Here is a 13,360-nt window from a genome sequence, read left to right on the forward strand (position 1 = left end):
ATAAAAGCTGCAGGCAAGAAGACAAACCCATGTAACAGTCTGGAAAGCTTAGAAGATGCAAAATCTGGGTGTAATGCTGGTCCCCATGGTTAAACTCACTTGTGAATGTGGGGAGGGAGGGAAAATAATCTGCAATCGTAGAATAACGACCCTGTGAGTGGGAGTCTGGGCACTGGGAGCCAGCACTGGGGCAGGGGCAGCCTGGGGAAACCAGTATGTTCACTGAGACCACCAAGGCACAAGGTGGTTGCAACAATCTGAATCCCAAAGCAATTTTGCTGTGGTTTTTGTTAAAGATCCACGGGTGCTGGCACGTGCTGCACCAAGACCAATGGCGGGATGATGGGTTCTGCAGTTTTGGGCCCCACCTCAGAAACCGATAATTGGGAGGCAGGCGGGGAAGGCTACGAGAAGGCTGCGCTGCGAGGGCACTGCGGCACACGGCACACGGGGGAGGCACAGGGCCCCACGGAATCACGGGGAAGAGTGGAGGAGCGCGGCGGGCACGGCGGGCACGGCGGTGGGTGGGGGTGTGGAGCAGTGACTCCACCTCTGCCACTTTGGAAGGGGAGGCTCTAAGCTACCCCAGGGCCATGTCAGACCGTGGCACTAGGGCCTGAAGAAACTCCCCGTCACAACTCCAGCCTCCGGCTTTTCCTGGAAAAATGTTCAGAATGCCAGTAAAGGTGCTCAGTGCACCTGCTTTCCAACCGGCACTTCACCTGCTGCTCCTCCTGTGTCGGGAGAGGCATCGCTGGGTTCCTCACCCCTTGGGACAGAAGCGGAGCTGGACGTTCCTCCCACAGGCTATTTATGCAACGTGACAAAAGCAAATGAAATATTAATGGGAACGTTGCTTGCAATGGGAAACTGAACAGACTATTTAGGTATGGCTTGGAGGGACAGTACAAACCAGTGGGTCTGTAAGCAGAGATCCAGCTACTCAGTGAGAAATGTAGCTGGGAAGTCCCAGTTACACTTGTCAACGCAAATATTAGGCAAAAATCACACAGCAAGTCAGTGCGCCTAGTTGGCCCCAGTTACAGCGGTTCGTACTAACAAAAGGTGATCTCTAGCCCGCAGAGCCTATAATCTAATCTAAAATTCAGTGCAACCATGAAAATGGAGGAAAATGGGAGAGTAATGTAAAACACGATTAAGACTTTGCTAAGCAAAAATAATCTGAGCACTTACAGAGACAAGCGGTTGAGCGTTTTGAGCAGGTGGGGCAGGTTCTGTTCTTGCACCAAGGCTGCAAACCTTTCTTGCCACCTCTGGAAAACCCCTCGACCTAGAGGCGCCGGTCCTCCCTTGCTCCCGGTGCTCCCTCGCTTCTCCTGCTAGGGGATGCTCCCACCGCGCCGAGTGCGCCCGTGCGCCCGGGGCCGGGGGTGTCCGTCCCTGGGGAAGGGATGGAGGGAGGCTCCAGCGTGGTCCTTGTCCCCTGCACGCCATCTTGTGCGCCGTGCGAGCGGGCGGGCTGCGGGCAGGGCAGCGCCGTCCTGCCTCCCGCCGGGCGCGGTGAGGGACCGGGGGCACAGGGGCTGCGGGCACGGGGCGGGGGGGCGGATGGCTCCCCGCCGCCGTGGCACCGCGCTCCCCACCCCACGCAACGGCGTTTCCGAAAGGGCCATTAGCGGTGTGGCGGCACCGGCACTGCCTTGCCTCGGGGTGCCCGCGCTGCCCCCCGGCTCACGGCACCCACGAAGGGGCCGGGCATTGCACCGGGGCGGGGTGGGGGGGTGTGGGGGTGCGGGTGTGTGGGGGGGGCGTGTGGAGCTTTGGGCCCTTTTGCAGTTCGGTGCAGCCACCCACGGGTGAAGCCGCCGGCGGACCGCAGGCGCTGCACTGAGCGGCGATGCGGCGGTTTAAGCGGGAGCGGCCCCGCCGCTCTTGCACCGGGAGCCCACCGGGGCACCAGATCTTTGCGGCTGCGGTGGGGGAGCTGCTGTGGCGGTGCCGAAGGACGGAGCGGGCTCCCAGCTCCCGCTGCCCCTCAGCCGCCAGCCACGGGGGCGGCCCCGGCGGCGGGCGAAGGCTCCGGCACACGCACCCACCGCGGGCGCCCCCCCGGCCCGCGGTCCCTCTCCCGTCCCGGGCGCACGCTGCCGCTCCCCCGGCCCCGCCGGCCGCCGCGCCCCCCCGCCTCCGCAGCCCCAGCGCCCCCTCCCCGCCAGCGGGGAGCCCCGACCCGGCCCGGCCCGGCCCGGCCGCCGCCTCCCCCCCGCCGCCAGCGCCGGCCCCAACTCCTCATTGGCCGCCGCCGCCGGAGGGAGGATGACGCCCGGGCGGGAGCGGGGCCGGGGGTATAAAGGCCGGGCGGGCCGGTGCCGCCGCGCTCCCGCCGCCCCGCCCCGCCATGCCGCGCGGCTTCCTCGTCAAGCGCAGCCGGCGCCCCGGCGGCTCCTACCGGGCGCGCCCGCGGGAGCGGGATCCGGAGCGGGACCAGCCGCCCGCTCCGCCGCCCCCGCCGCCCGCCGCCGGGGACAGCCCCGCCGGTAGGCAGGGGGCGGAGGAGGAGGAGGAGGAGGGCGAGGAGGAGGAGGGCGCCGCCGCCGCCGCTTGCCCCGCGACGTGGCCCCCCGGCGGCGGCCGCGGCGGCCCCCGGGCTCGCCCCGCCGGAGGGGCCGGCCGCCTGGGGGGCAGCGGGGCCTTGCAGCGCGGCGGGGCCGCGGGCGGCTCTCTTCGAGCGCTGCCTCAGCTCCCCCGCCTCCGCCGAGTCCTTCCCCCTGGCCGCCTCCTTCCCGCCCGCCGAGAAGCTGCTGCTGCAGCCCCGCACGCCGCTGCCCGCCCCGCCGCCGCTGCCCGCGCTGAAGCGGCCGCCGCGGGCCAAGGCGCCGGGCAAGAAGGGCAAGGCCACGCGGAAGCTGAGCTTCGCCGACGAGGTGACCACCTCGCCCGTGCTGGGGCTGCGCATCAAGGAGGAGGGGCCCGAGGGCCGGCCGGGGCCGGGCGCCGCCGGCGGGGCGCACGCCGCTGGGCGAGTTCATCTGCCAGCTGTGCAAGGAGCAGTACGCGGACCCGCTGGCGCTGGCCCAGCACCGCTGCTCCCGCATCGTGCGCGTCGAGTACCGCTGCCCCGAGTGCCACAAGATCTTCAGCTGCCCCGCCAACCTGGCCTCGCACCGCCGCTGGCACAAGCCGCGGCCCGGCCCCAGCGCCGACGGCCCCGCCGCCCCGCCGGGCAAGGAGAACAGCCCCGAGCGGCGGCCCCGCGGCCCCGCCGCGCCCCCCGGCCCAGCCGCCCCGTCAGCACCGCGGCGGCGCGGAGAGCGCCGGCGGCGCCCCGGCCCCCCCCGGCCCCGCTCCCGGCGGCCCCGGCGGGGAGGCCTTCGCCTGCCCCTGCTGCCAGAAGCGGTTCCGGCGGCAGGCCTACCTCCGCAAGCACCTGGGCACCCACGGGGCGGCGCGGCCCGCCGCCTACGGCCCGCCGGAGCGGGGGCAGCTCGCCTTCGCCTGCCACCTCTGCGGCGCCCGCTTCCCCTCGGCGGACATCAGGGACAAGCACCGGCTGTGGCACGCCGTGCGGGAGGAGCTGCTGCTGCCGCCGCCGCCGCCGGCCGGGCCCCCCGAGGGCGGCGCGGCGGTCGGCGAGCGGCAGGGCTTCCCCTGCAAGCACTGCCCCCGCCACCTTCTTCAGCGCGCCCGGGCTGGCGCGGCACGCCAGCAAGTGCCACCCGCCGGAGAGCAGGCAGGTCCTGCTGCTCCAGGTGCCCGTCCGGCCGGGCTGCTAGGCCGGCGGCCGCCCCCGCGATGGGATCGCTCCGGGAGCCCGGGCGAGCCGAGCGAGTCCCGTCCGTGCTGTAATTCCTATGGAAAGTCGCCGTACTCGCAGCTACCACGGCGGAGGAGCCGCCCGCGGACCCCCGCCTCCCCGGCCGGTGGGTAGCGGCGCCGGGCACGGCGGCAGGCGCTGAGAGCCCCGCGGGGGCGGGAGGCGGAGCTGCCCCGCGCTGCCGGGGCCGGCGGCGGCCGGGCGTGGGGACCCGGGCCCAGCCGGGATCCGCCGTGACGCGGGCAGTGGCCGGGGGGCCGGGGCTGGGCCCGCCGAGCGCCCGCCGTCCGCGGCCAGTCTCGGGTCGCAGTGCCGCGGTGCGGGCCGTGTTCGGAGCAGGGGAATTATTTTTCCCGAGAGAAGGAGCCCGGTCTAGTGACCTTGTTTAATAGCCTCGGCCCCCGAGCTTCTGCATTTCGGTTATTGTGAGGTGTTTTGTTTGCTGTACTCTGTACTAAGGTAGTCGAGAAGGTAAATGTTCATATTAAGTCAATGTCGAGTCCTATGATAGCTAGCAAAACGTATGGAAAATTATTCGTGCTGTCAGCTTAACTGAAATACGAGGTGTTGATCTATAGCCAAGTTCGCAGCTCCCGCTTCCCCCGCGTTCCCGGGCGCCGGCGATCCGCGCCTCCCCGGCAGCCGCCCCTTGCACCACCCGCCCCGTCGGGGCGCCCCGGCCCGGGTCACCGACCCGGGCGGGCACAGGGTCCGGGTCCCCGCCCCAGCCTCTTCGGGCGGCCTCCGCCCCCCGCTGCCGTGAGCGGCACCGCTGCCGTGCGCTCCGCCGAGCCCCGGGGGCAGCGGGAACCGTGTGCGCGGGTGACGGGCTCCCTTCTCCCCAGCGAGACCTACCTTTGGCAAAGCAACCCGAGGGGCGTATTCCCTGGCTTTAACGGTAGTCTGGCCAAACGCTTGGAAATCCTGTCAAACGTACCAGCTACTGACATTTCGGTCGGTATTTATTTATTAATTAATTTATTTATTTATTTTGCCACGCATCGCTGCTTCTTTCTAAACGGGACTGCAGGTTGAGGCCAGAAATAAGGGGGAGCAAATTCAATAAAGGATTCAAAACAAAGCTTATGCCTTTCTTGAATTCGGCAGGACAAAGTGGCTCAGTCGGTGATTTCTGAAGAATTGATCCCGACCGTAGTCTTTGTTCTAACACTCTGAAATGAGCATGCAAAATACGTCAATCTTTTGATTAGCATCCTCTAAGGCAATTATTTTTGTAGTTTTCTATTTTGTTACACCCAACAAAAGATTCACGTGTATCATACCCAAAGGCTGAATGCAAGCGATAAGTGCTTTATTTTCAATGTGCTTAACGGACTTCCTCGTTTTAGTTCCAGGACCTGGACAAATGCATTAATACAATGTAACTTGAAGCAGCCAAGATTTGCTGTCTGATGAAGGAGGCTAAACTCGCAGCGTGCTCTTCTCATATGCCAGAAATAAAGCATGTTATCTTAAGTCGTGCATTTTTCCATCATTTGTTGGTAACGGAGGCTTACGTAAAAGTGCCCATTTATGCAGTTAAATGAGTTCTCCCCTGGAAAAGGTCACTACGTTTTTTTTTAAATCATCGCTCTCCTTTCTCCAGTTGTGCAGCCAAAGACGAAGGGCGCCGGACCACAGAAACCTGACAGTTATTTATTAAGTGCTCCTGCAGTTAGTGCTCAAACCACCAGCCTGCAGGCGGGAATGTTCTGCACTCTGAGTTCCCTGCGGAGCTACGCGTATTGTATTTACAAAATCTGGGGAAAAGTTTTCAGTATGGCATTCTTGCTTTGGGTTGGGGAAGAGCTCCTAAGAACTCATGTGTACTTATGAAATACTGATGAAAACTACGCTGTGCATTGCACTTAACTGCTCCATGCGCAATATGCTATTCTTCTATAAATTGGAGTAAGAATCTAATCACTGAGGTGAATGACTAATATACAAAAGCTGGTAAGAATAATTTTATTGTCTTATTAAATAGCGTGTCTTCTCTTCAACCATTACAAATTTGTAGATACTACATCAATGACGATACATAATTTATCTTTTTATTGTTGCCCATATGATATATTTACACATGCAGTTAGTACTGATGTCATGCTACATTTTGTTAACAGCATTTTGTTGTTTGCCAGACTCAAAATGTGAGCATTTCATCTTCTGTAGGAAAATACCTCTGGGTGGGTGGAACGTGTGTACTAACCTGCACTCACAGGGTTGGAATTGTCAGCATTTCAGGCCAGGCTCCTGGAGCACGTTCCCTTTTCTTCCCTAGTACACATCATCAGAGCAATGAATTTCTATCAGGAAAGTGCCCTTTTGTTTTTTCCTTCCTTTTTTTTTTAATGTAAGAAATAAGAATATATTTCTAGACCCAGCAGCCTGGTGATAAAGGCTAAAACCCATGAAACTCAATGGCATTTACTATTGATACCGCTTGGAAAAGCAAACGTTATAAAAATATTTGGAAGCCAAGCATAAGTAGAATTTCAGCACAGTGGTGGTTTTTTTCTGGCATAGATTATGGCATCACCTGCACAGTTAATGAAATGATACATTGCTTCGTGAAGAAAGAGTTGGTGCTACGAGCAAGTTATTTTGTTTGGACTCTGTAATGCTTGAAAGCCCGCTGAACTATTTTATTCTTAACATAAATAATCTGTACACATCCTGTGCATTAACATTGTGACATCTGACAAAGACTTTACAAACGTAACTTCAATTTAAAATTGTACATTCATTTTCAAATTGTACATATTTCTTTCTTTGTTACAGAGAAAATTGCAGTGGGGCACAATAAATATAGTGTAATCAAACTGCAGTCTCCAATTCCATATATGACTCAAGATCAACCAGCGTTAAAAATGACTACTGTTAAGATATCGCAATCATCCAGGAAGGTAAAAGGTGCAGAGGACAAACTGCACTGCACTGCACTGCACCAAAAAAAAAAAAAAAAAAAAAAAAAAAAGTCAGCCTGGAGTTTGATAAAAAACCAAAAGTTAAAATATTAAAGTAAAATTCCAGTGTCACTGTTTAAAAGAAACATACAGAAAAGGGGTATGCAGGGGATGGGCACACACAGATTAGAGACATTATCCTTTCATTGAAGGCGGTGAGTCACTGCGGGAAGGGTGGCCGACCGCTGGTCACTGGGAAGCTGCAGGCATCTCGCCACTTAGGACTTGTTGGCTGAGCCAGAGGAGCGGCGCAGTTTCATGGACATGCGGCTTTTGCTAGTCCGAGGAGACATTGGAGAGGCTAAGTCTGTTCCATCCACCTGTGCTGTTGCTGCTGCTGGAGTTTCTCCCGGCTGAGTCTCTGGGCAGAAGCCTGCAGAGGACAGCAAGAACCAGACAGGTCAGTGCCGCCTGCCGCACTCGCAGCACGGGATCTATTTCAGAAGGGGCAGAGAGGAATTTCAGTGCTGCTGTCACTCCCACAGCCTCTCCTAGCCCTTTACCGGCTGTGGGTGACGGTACTGCACGCCGAGCTAGCAACTGCCACAAACCCACCTCTAGAGAAACGATGCCAGAAACCACTGAGCTACAGGACTGCAGATCCCCCCCTCGCCCTCAGCACCCGAGGCAGCACTGAATGGGCGATGTTCTCCCGCTAACCGGGAGAGCAAGCACCTCCAGTTCCCTCGCGGGGATGGGGAGCCTTTATCCAAAACACAACCCAGAAGAATCCAGTCTTTAATGAGAACATGAAGGTTAAGAGCTTGTTGCACATGAAGGGAGCTCTGGGAATGCAGCTGAAGAGGTGGAGTGAATCAGGGGCCAGCTGGGAGAGGATGTCTTCTCCCATCCCAACTTTAGTTGGTGCTTCCAAAGGCAAATTCCTACAGGGCCCACAAGGCAGAAGCTTGAACAGATCCTACTAACTGGATGCACTATACGTTAACGTTTCTTTGTAAAAGGAACAAGATGAATTTGAGACAACGGCATGTCGTGCATTAGCCCAGCGCCCAGAGCTGTGCTCCAGCGTGCCCCGCGCCCTTGCTGCAGGAGGACAGGGCTCCTCCTTACAAACAGCCCGTCTCCAAATCTTCCTTCGTAGGCACACGAAAGGAAAAGGAGAAAATACGACATGAGAATTAAGCTCTCCTTCCCGTGTGCAGAAAATTAACGCTATGCACTCACATCCACAAAACTGAATGGCATTTTAATTAGCCATTTACAGAGACTGACAGCCTGATTGAACTCGACTACCTCAGTGGCCACCGATCGCTTCTGACCCATATAAATTACGGACAGAAGCTTAGTCCCGCAGAAGTCAATGGGGAAACCCCTGCTGACTTCAGTAAGCCAGAAATGACTTGCTATTTCTTCCACATCACGCTATTACTGGTAATTCTTTAAAATAATAATGCAATAATCAGAACCGAAGATCTCTCCCCCTCAGTACACATTTTATATATAAGGGGTGCAAAACCCATTCAAAACCGATCACGATTTATTTGGAAAGACTCCTCTAAAATCAAATGAGGCCATCAGGTAAGGAGTCTAAGAGTACATTTAAAACATACTGTCATAAACCTCTGTGATTTAGTGACCTGGCTGTCCTCCTTGCCTGGTCCATCACCTGCCTGCTCCAGAGGGACGGCACAGCACTTTCTATCTTTTTCAAACTGACACAACCCATCGAAGTGACAGGGAGGAGAAAGGGCTGTTATTTGCTCCCCAGCTGGTGATGGTAATTCTGTTCATGAACTAGGTACTTCATGGCCAAACAATCTGGAAAAGCACGATAATGCCTGACTCACTATGCCTTATACAAAAAGGCAGGCAGGGAAACATGCACTCTCATTTTCTGAAATTCTATCTTGTTCTAATTTTACAAGGAATTAAAGCATTTCAAATGGTGGAAGTTAGAGAACAGAAAATAACCGTTGTTGTTTTGCACAGCATACCATTCACAGCTAGCGTGAAAGACCTTCCGTTTCAAGCCTTTGCCCTTTACCTTGATGTGGCCAATGCTTTCTAGTGGAGGTTTTGGAAGGAGAAGAAATATCACAGCATTTCTTTCTTTGTTGAGAATGAAGAAGTGATGAGGAAGGAGTGGAAAGAAGTGAGGAAGGGGGAGGAGAAAAGATAAAAGATAACAGGTGTGAGACATGAGACACGAACCGCAGAGATTGAAGGGTATTAACAGATGAGCACAGAAAACAGAATTTCGCATTTCATTATGCAATTGCTGCTCATGCTACAGGTTAAAAAGAGTGATGAGTTAGTTATGTGCAATGAAGCAACAGCTCTGAAATCCAGCATCATACTTACCAACTAAGCATTACAAGAAAAAAAAAAAAAAAGAAGGGAGAGAGAAAGAAAAGATTTCTATAACATTATCCAGATCCAGCAAACTTATTCATAGCAACTGAGATACATCCTAAACATTGTCTGAAATGCTTGCTTAAAGTCTGTGAAAACAGTTAAATACTCACACACATACACACAATTGAGAAGGAAAAACAAATGGCAACTTGATATATGGCTTCTGCTCCCCAGCTGTTTCACAGTATTAAGTATGCTAAAATTAAAGCCAGTCTCAACATGAGACACCTGAAATCACGTGAAGAATAAAACCCAGAGTATTTAAGCTAGTCTGCATCTGAGGGTCAAACCCTAGTGTGAAATTTTACCACGGGTTGGATAAAGACAATCTTAACACCTCCCTCCCCCCTGTGATTTCAATTACGGTATTATTTTGGATGTATCTTAAAATTAATGCTTCCAATTCCTGCAGGCAGAAGCACTGATTCACACGTAATCCCATGTTTTTAAAGAAACTGACTTAAAACTATTGAAGAACAGAAGTCATGTAAAGTGATTTTCACATCTGAACATACCACACCAGAAGAGTGAAGAATAACGGCACTTAAAATAGATTTAAAGGTCTGACAGCAATCAACAAACTGATTAGTAACTAAATTTCTTTGGATTTTAGATAAGCATATATATCTATATATACACACATACGCACATACACACATGTGGATATAAAATGTGGCATACAGAAATTTTGCAGGTTTTGTTTCCCCTTCACAATTTTAAAACCTTCACTGTAAAATGTTATTATCTTTCTCTCTCTAGACAGTGAAATATTTAGTTATCCAAAATATAAAAATAGGGTTAAATAAGAAGGCTTTATTGACAGCTGACCTAGAAATGGAAAGTTCTGTAAAATAAGATGTGTTGAGGTTTTTAAGAGCTCGAAAAATGTCAGGAAGTGATCCATATTTTTCAACTCTTAGGGCTGACAAGCGACAAATATCATAACCTGATGGGCTATGATATTTTGGGGCTGTAATGTAAGGCCATTTCAGTTGCTTCTGAACAAGGAGGTGGATCAACAAAGTTGAAATGCGACATTTTCACCCTCCATTTGAAAATTTTAGGATCTCCTATTAATAGTGTGTTGGTTATTTGACTCGGAAATTAACTATTTAAATGTAAACCAGAATCCTAACTACACACAGACTTAAAAGTGAGGTGAGGTGGAGGAATCCAGAGGTATCATAACACACGCATTGCCATGACTCATCCCACTCATCAGTTCTGACTTTCAAAGAGGTGAGAAATTCACCAAGCAGAACTGACAGGGTGCTGGTAAGGAGGGTGCATGGTAAGGCTGCTCTCAGTGCTTCTGGCTTTATCGCACCTTGTTGCCTGGGTCAACATTTTCCTGAGTGCCATCTCTGAGAATGACCACAGAGGAAAATATAATTTGTGCATGTTGGTAGATTTTGATGGTCCTTTAAGATACTTCATTGCCCCTCACCTGACCTCCAGGGAAGATGGCAATCTTTTTTGTGCAGCTTGTGCCCTTTGCCACTCTTACAAATTCCAGTCCAAATCCAGCCAAGTCATCCATGATGCTCAACAGAGCCTTGCTAGAGTCAAGTCAATCAAGTCTTTCACTAATTTTGGGAAATGAGGAAAGGAAGCAAGAAGTGGATGCAGAAGGACTGCAAACGCAGCTGCAAAGCGAGATGATGAGGAAGAGATCATCTAAAGACCTAAGCGACTGGAACTGAGTAGGAGAGAAAGAACTAAGAGCCAGACACAGGAAAGAACACAGCAAAAATGATGAAGTTTATGGCAAAAGAGCAACAGAGTCCACGTCCAGTGAAGAATGCTCTTCAGAACCTGCCTGGAAACATGAGTGTTGGTCAGCTAGTATCTGTGAAACCTACTGGCAGAATTCCCAACCTTTCCGCTAGCGGAGATTCAGGCAGAGATCAGACAGCTTACCCTTGCCACCATTTACTGCCCTATCTCAGTCTGCGGGAGGTGGGGCTGGATCTAGAGGTTGCAGTTTTGCTTATGAATCATGTGGCTGTTCATCAGTGTTAGGGAATTTCTCTTTTGCCCTACGCCTTAAAACAAAAATGGAAGGAATTAAACAAGGAAAGTGTTGTCACAAGACAATAAATTCCTAAAGCCAAATGTTCAGAAACTAGAAAACTTCAGGATTATAATTTCTTTCTGTCCCCTCGCGTGTATCATGGGATGCTTTTTAATTGCACAGTCATATTCTATTTTTTTCAGTAAACCCATTTCATTAAATGTAGAAAGTTGATCTGTTTGGGTTTCTAGCTGCCCACACTGAATTTACTGCCTGAAAGTGCTGAGGAGCCTCAGCTTACCATCACCCAAGCAGTTGACTTATGGACAATAGTTAACACGTAAGGTTTCAGCTTCAGTTGTTCCAATACGAAATTTTGGGAATATTTCAGTAAGTTTTGAGGTTTTGCTCTGATTTGGAATGAAAAAAAACCACTTCCTAAGTTTGGACTGGAGCAGGGATGAGAAACTCTTCCCGGCCCTGCCAGACATACCAGCCCTCACTTCTGCATCTCAGCTTCACTTCCAATCACAAATTTCAACCAGCACCATCAACAAATGTTGCTCAGACCCTTCTACGGTGAGAAAAGCACCACCACTCTCACCCCCAAAGGGGTAACACAGTCCCAGAAAGATTCTCAGTTCAAAGTGACACAGCAAGCAAGCAGCAGGCGGGATGGAGATGCAGGCTGCTGGGGTTTTGTGCCCGGCTGAGGTGCTGATACCCCGACACCCCCCTGCCTCCTTGCCTGTACGGTGGCATCCCACTTACTTCAGGAGCGGGGCAGCAGAATTGTTCTGAGCAAGGCTCAGAAACACAGGCTCAGAAAAATACTGGAACGATTGTTGGGGTCAAAAAGTCTGATGCTAATGTAAAAAGACTAATGTAGAGAGGCCCCTTCTTGATAAGATTTACTGTTCTGAGGCACAATTTTCAGTAGGAAGAGAGGGGACAAAAGATAAGAGAAAACCCAAACCCAAGCCGTCAGTACATTTTGAAGCTCAGAGTCTCAGCGTTATGGGGTCAATACGCCCTTCAATATCATCGAGCTTACCATTGACAGTTCCCTCAGCCCAGTCTGCTGTCACAGAAACCTGGGTTGCTCGATCGCTCTGTAGGAGGGGTTACTCCCTTTAACAGAGTCTTTGCAGTTACTTCGTTTAACAGTCAGCACAACATAAAAAATCCTGAGGCAACTGAATTATATTCTGTGATTCAGTGCAGGTAGCTCTCATTTTTTTTAAATGCACACATCTACTACAATAGTCAGGTTCCTAAACACGGGACGGTGGACTTGTCAGATAATTTGACAAGGCAGACTAAGTATCTCGATAAACCAGCAGCAGCCACAACTGTGCTGAAGAACAACCACTGTAAGGAAGGAAACGGCTTCTGCTGAGGGCTGAGCCTTTGGTAAAATATCAATTCAACCCGAGGAAACTGTTACCAAATGGCATGCTCTCTATTTGCTCCGATTATCATAGCTCGAATGAAAAAACCTGGCATGCTGAAACCGGCCAACGGGACCCCAACAACAACAAAATTACAACACCTGGTGATGGGCTGTAGGAGCTTCACAGTTTCTGTAGATCTTTCTTAGAAGAAGAAATGGTATATAATATTTTATAAAAATTAAACGTATTCAGCAATTGTAATCTTTGAGATCATAATCCAATTAAAGAATCAAGTCTGTAATATCTAAAATGTTGATTTTTTTTCTAGTCTTTTCTGGTCAATTAATTTTCCTTTTAAAAATACACACAGACGAAGTAATTAATATTTAAAAAAATAATAGTGATGTATTTTTAGAAGCTGGTCAGAAATTTTCAGGCGACATGGACATGTCTGGCAGGGAGCCTGCAAGGTTTTGTCTGAGCCATCTTGGGGGTGATGAGTGCGTGTGGATTCCCAGGCAGGACTCCAGTGCCACTCCTATGTGCAATCCTGGCACAATTCAGAGCTCTGTACCGATTTTTCAAGAAATCTGCTTGTTTCAGGGACTCTGGAAACTTATGGGTATCTATCTTTTAATAGCACATCTGGTGGACTCTTTCTTGGGATGATGAGTTCTGGGTCATCTGTAGCCACCTGGCTCACAGGTCTGCCTTCGCCAGAACTGGAAACCAGTGGTTTCCAGACTAACCCCAAGCCCTGGGGCAACCTTTTTGGCAGATTACTGCCAAATTTCTACCTGCCTCAGGCTTTAGAATTTGTGCCCTCCAGAGTCAG

The 13,360-nt window shown here is 52.0% G+C and overlaps 2 protein-coding genes across 14 annotated transcripts in view; one reads left to right on the forward strand and one right to left on the reverse strand.

The window, feature by feature from the left end:
• The first annotated feature begins 2,359 nt into the window (after positions 1-2,359).
• INSM2 (INSM transcriptional repressor 2) lies at positions 2,360-5,251 on the forward strand. Its single transcript, XM_040600415.1, is given in 5 exon segments — positions 2,360-2,498; positions 2,584-2,965; positions 2,967-3,222; positions 3,254-3,622; positions 3,624-5,251. Coding segments are annotated over 5 exon segments (1,257 nt in total). The 3' UTR covers positions 3,735-5,251.
• Positions 5,252-5,727: 476 nt separating this feature from the next.
• The window catches only part of RALGAPA1 (Ral GTPase activating protein catalytic subunit alpha 1), a 132,790-nt gene continuing 125,157 nt past the window's right edge, over positions 5,728-13,360 (reverse strand). For 6 of the 13 annotated variants that reach the window (XM_040599625.1, XM_040599621.1, XM_040599624.1 and 3 more), the window contains 2 exons: positions 8,697-8,811; positions 5,728-7,114 (listed from right to left, as the gene is read on the reverse strand). In XM_040599625.1, coding sequence (XP_040455559.1) covers positions 7,018-7,114; positions 8,697-8,811 — 212 coding nt within the window. In that variant the 3' untranslated portion in view covers positions 5,728-7,017. Of the gene's footprint in view, positions 7,115-8,696; positions 8,812-9,063; positions 9,067-13,360 lie in introns of all 13 variants that reach the window. The other 7 variants (XM_040599622.1, XM_040599631.1, XM_040599633.1 and 4 more) reach the window with 4 other exon arrangements.

Source organism: Falco naumanni, chromosome 7 (genome assembly GCF_017639655.2).
Source record: "Falco naumanni isolate bFalNau1 chromosome 7, bFalNau1.pat, whole genome shotgun sequence".
Taxonomy (NCBI): Eukaryota; Metazoa; Chordata; class Aves; order Falconiformes; family Falconidae; genus Falco; species Falco naumanni.